General features: G+C 46.6%; 1 protein-coding gene across 1 annotated transcript; it reads left to right on the top strand.

The window, feature by feature from the left end:
* Nucleotides 1-990, top strand: LOC150025262 (uncharacterized). The gene has a single exon (XM_090295693.1). It carries the CDS (start codon nucleotides 1-3, stop codon nucleotides 988-990), a length of 990 nt encoding a protein of 329 aa, XP_090151819.1.
* The last annotated feature ends 3,234 nt before the right edge of the window (nucleotides 991-4,224 follow it).

Here is a 4,224-nt window from a genome sequence, read left to right as displayed (position 1 = left end):
ATGCGCATGTATTTCCAAAACCATCGCATTATTGTTCGGACGAACTATCCTATCGTGAAGATTCTGGCCAAACCAGACTTAGCTGGACGAATGATTGGTTGGGCGATAGAATTATCAGAATTCCATATACAGTACCAACCAAGAGGGGCCATTAAGTCGCAAGCCCTTGCCGACCTCGCGGCCGAACTCACCCCTTTCTCGGCCAAGGACGAACATCCATCTTGGATTCTGCACGTTGACGGCTCCTCCAATGAACGGTCGTGCGGCGCTGGAGTCGTGTTGGAAGGACCCGGCGAGATTGTTATTGAACAAGCTTTGAAATTTGAATTCAAAACTTCCAACAACAAAGCTGAGTACGAGGCCCTTATAGCCGGCTTACACTTAGCCCAAGAATTGGAAATCACTAGGTTAATTTGTAAAAGTGATTCCAGACTCGTCATCGGCCAGCTCAATGACGAGTACGAAGTACGGGAAAGCTTGCTACAACAGTACTACCACTTCGTCAAACAGTTGATAAATTCATTCTTAGAAATATCCTTACAACACGTTCGGGGCGATCACAACACTCGTGCGGACGCCTTATCCCGGCTGGCAACCACAAAAAGTAAAGGGGTACATCAGTCGGTAATCTATGTCACGCTTGCACGGCCGAGCATCGATCTACAAGAATGTCTAATGATCGACTCGGAGTTCACTTGGATCACCCCAATCAAAGAATATTTGCTTAATGGTACATGTAGTCCCAACTCTGAGAAAACCATGAAGCAAAAAACTGCCCGGTTCATCCTAATAGGCGACGATCTTTATCGTCGTGGATATACCAGACCGCTCCTCAAGTGTTTAACACCCGATCAGGCCTCCTATGTCGTCCGGGAATTGCACGAAGGAATTTGTGGTACTCACTCTGGTGCGCGAACAATGGCTGCCAAAGTACTTCGAGCCGACTACTATTGGCCAACCGTCCAAGGTGATTGTACCGATTTCGTCTGAAAATGCCTTAAATGTCAGGAATTCGGCACTTTGTCTCACAAAAAACCAGAGGAACTCCATTATATGCTCTCACCCTGGCCGTTTGTCCAATGGGGTATGGATATAATCGGCCCTTTCGCTCCCGGCAAAGGACAATGTAAGTTTCTACTGGTCGGCATTGATTATTTCACCAAATGGATTGAAGTTGAGCCTCTCACCACAATCACCGCTCGCAATGTCCAAAATTTCGTATGGAAGAATATTGTTTGTCGTTTCGGCCTCCCCCAAATCATCATCACCGACAACGGTCGGCAATTCACCGACCGGACGCTAGCTGAATTTTATGAAAAGCTTCATATCAAACACATTGTCAGCTCACTCGAACATCCGCAAACAAACGGCCAGGCAGAAGCTGCTAACAAAACCATTTTGAATGAATTGAAGAAACGTCTCGGCCCAGCCAAAGGCAATTGGACCGAAGAACTTTTAGAAGTCTTATGGGCATATCGATGCAGTCCTCAGATGACTACACAAGAAACACCGTACAACCTAACATACGGTACTGAAACTATGATCCCTGTTGAAATTGGAGAACCTTCTCTCCGACAGCAAACCCTTGATCTTGACCTGAACAAGGACAGCCTTTCGGTCGGCTTAGATCTCATTAACGAACTTCGAGACAAATGTCGCGTCCGGGAAGAAGCACGCAAAATCCGAGTAGCCAGACGATACAATTCCAAAGTCAAACCGAGACTATTCCATAAAGGTGACATAGTGTGGCGAATGCGAGGTGACGCTCGGAAGGAAGGAGGTAAGTTCTTTAGCAATTAGGAAGGACCATTCCGCATAGCAGATATGGCAACTGGTGGAGCTTATTATTTAGAACATTTATCTGGGAAGGACATACCGAGAACGTGGAATGCCACACATCTCAAATTTTATTACAGTTAAATTAATGAGAGTGTACTTTTTCCTCGCTCGATCGGTTTTTTCCCTAAGGAGGGCTTACGACCGAGAAGGTTTTAACGAGGCACTATAAATCAGAATCCACGTCTCTCCTATTTCTTTTATTACTTTATTGTAATCAGAATTATCTAAGACTCATTCGACATTCATTATTACTAACGTAATCAGAACAACCTATGCCTCGTTTGGCATTCATCATTACTATTGTAATCAGAATTATCTATGCCTCGTTCGACATTCGTCATTACTATTGTAATCAGAATTATCTATGCCTCGTTCGGCATTCATCATTACTTTATTGTAATCAGTTATCTAAGACTCGTTCGACATTCATTATTACTTTAACGTAATCAGAATTATCTATGCCTCGTTCGGCATTCATCATTACTTTATTGTAATCAGTTATCTAAGACTCGTTCGGCTCGTTCGACATTCAAATTAAATTTTATAAACGATCTACTCCTCGACTCGGTATTCAAATTAATTTTCCTTATACCTAAACAACCTATGCCTCGTTCGGCGTCCGAATCATTACCCAAGTCCAATAAGCAATTATGCCTTTCCGGTCTACGAATTTCATATACCTCATTCGTAGACAACACAGTGTATATTGCCCACATGTCGGGTCTAGCAATATTTTCTTAATATTGTTCATTAAATCTTCAAAAGAAGCGTTCGGCTGTGGTCCGGGCGTCTCCGCCTCAGCCTCCTCGTTTTGGTTTTCAGTCAGGTTCGGTAATATCAGCTCTCCATCCACCATAACTTTTTCAATATCATATCGGTCGTCCTCCACCGGCGCCCCATGCAGGCAGGCCACTTGTTGGATACCCAACCGGAAGTACTCTTCGCTAATGCGAAGCATGAAGTCATGGCACTTAGCTACTTCGGCTTTCAAAGCCTCTTCTCGGCCGGCCCCTTCATTCAGTTGCGCCTCGAGGTCTTTTTTCAGTTCCTCTTGCGCCTTCATGGTCGCCTGCTTCTCCTCTAGCTGGGCCTTCAACTTTTCCGCCAATTCGGTCGACGCTTTTGTGGCTTGAGCGGCCTCGGTCGCCTCCTTCTTCAATCGGGGTATGACCACGGTCGTCACTCTCTCGAGCTCCTCAACGACCGTTCGGCTCGCTATGAGCGCCCGACTTTGTAACTCCAACGTTTCCACCATCAACTTAGTTGTGGGGATGGTGGAAAAAACTTCATTCTCCTCCACGGTCAGTTTCGCCTGCAAATGGGCCGTTACTTCCATACCGACCATTAGCAATGTTGGCTCAGAGGTCGCTCGGGAGGGCCCGGCTCGGCCTTCTTGATTCCCTTTAGAAGGTCGTCCCCTCTTCTTGGCCGCCACCGCGGCCGAAGCACCCACAACAGGTACCGTCGTGGCCGACTGAACTGCCAATGCCCCGCCCGCCTTGAGCGAACCCACCTGCCGATTCCTTTGTCGACGTAAGTCGTTCATATACGCATTGAAGGATGCATCCGTCCGAGTCATTATCTCTGCAAAACATACAAGAATTATACGCTATTAATGAAACAATCCGACCAACCAAAATTGCAAAGTAACATACCAACAAAATCCGCCCAGGGGTTGGACGACGTATATAATGAAATCATCTCCCTCGTGGGCAACTTGTGAGGGAGCTGGTCGAATACCGCCATTTCAGCCTTGCCCAACACCGACACGACCGTTCGGGAATTAGTACTAAGAGACGTTGGATTCTGCGTCCAATGAAAGGGAAACTTGGTACCACCATCGGCCAGGTAAAAATATTCTCAGCCGTCCGGCTCCACAAACACTTTGAAATACCTTTCCTTGAAGTTCTTGTATGACGTGGCGAAAGCCGCAAAACGCACACTCCCCGGACGACTCACCAACGAAACCCAACTTACTGGGTTGGCCGGATACGTGTTATAATAAAACAAGAAAACCTCCGCTCTGGGCGTCAGGTCAAAAAGTTGACACACCATTCGGTAGGCCTGTAAGCACGCCCATGAGTTCGGGTGAAGCTGAGTAGGTGCTAGGTTGAGAAACCTTAGCACATCCGCCGTAAACTCATCGAACGACAAGGTCACTCTTAAATCGACGAACAAAGTGTTGTAAACAAAGAAAAAATCTACCGGGGCGTTTTCCCTCCCATGACACACACGGTCGGTGTACCCACATATCTCGGCAACTACAATGTCCGACGGTAGACCCAAACGTACGAGGGGGGCCTTTGCTATCACTTTATCTAAGTCATCAGGTTTCCTAAGCGTCGTAGCGGTATTTCTAACGGCAATCTCAACCCAGTCATAAGT

The sequence above is a fragment of the Phaseolus vulgaris genome, chromosome 9, assembly GCF_051622355.1.
Source record: "Phaseolus vulgaris cultivar YP4 chromosome 9, ASM5162235v1, whole genome shotgun sequence".
NCBI lineage: Eukaryota > Viridiplantae > Streptophyta > Magnoliopsida > Fabales > Fabaceae > Phaseolus > Phaseolus vulgaris.
This window is presented reverse-complemented; position numbering and strand designations above follow the sequence as displayed.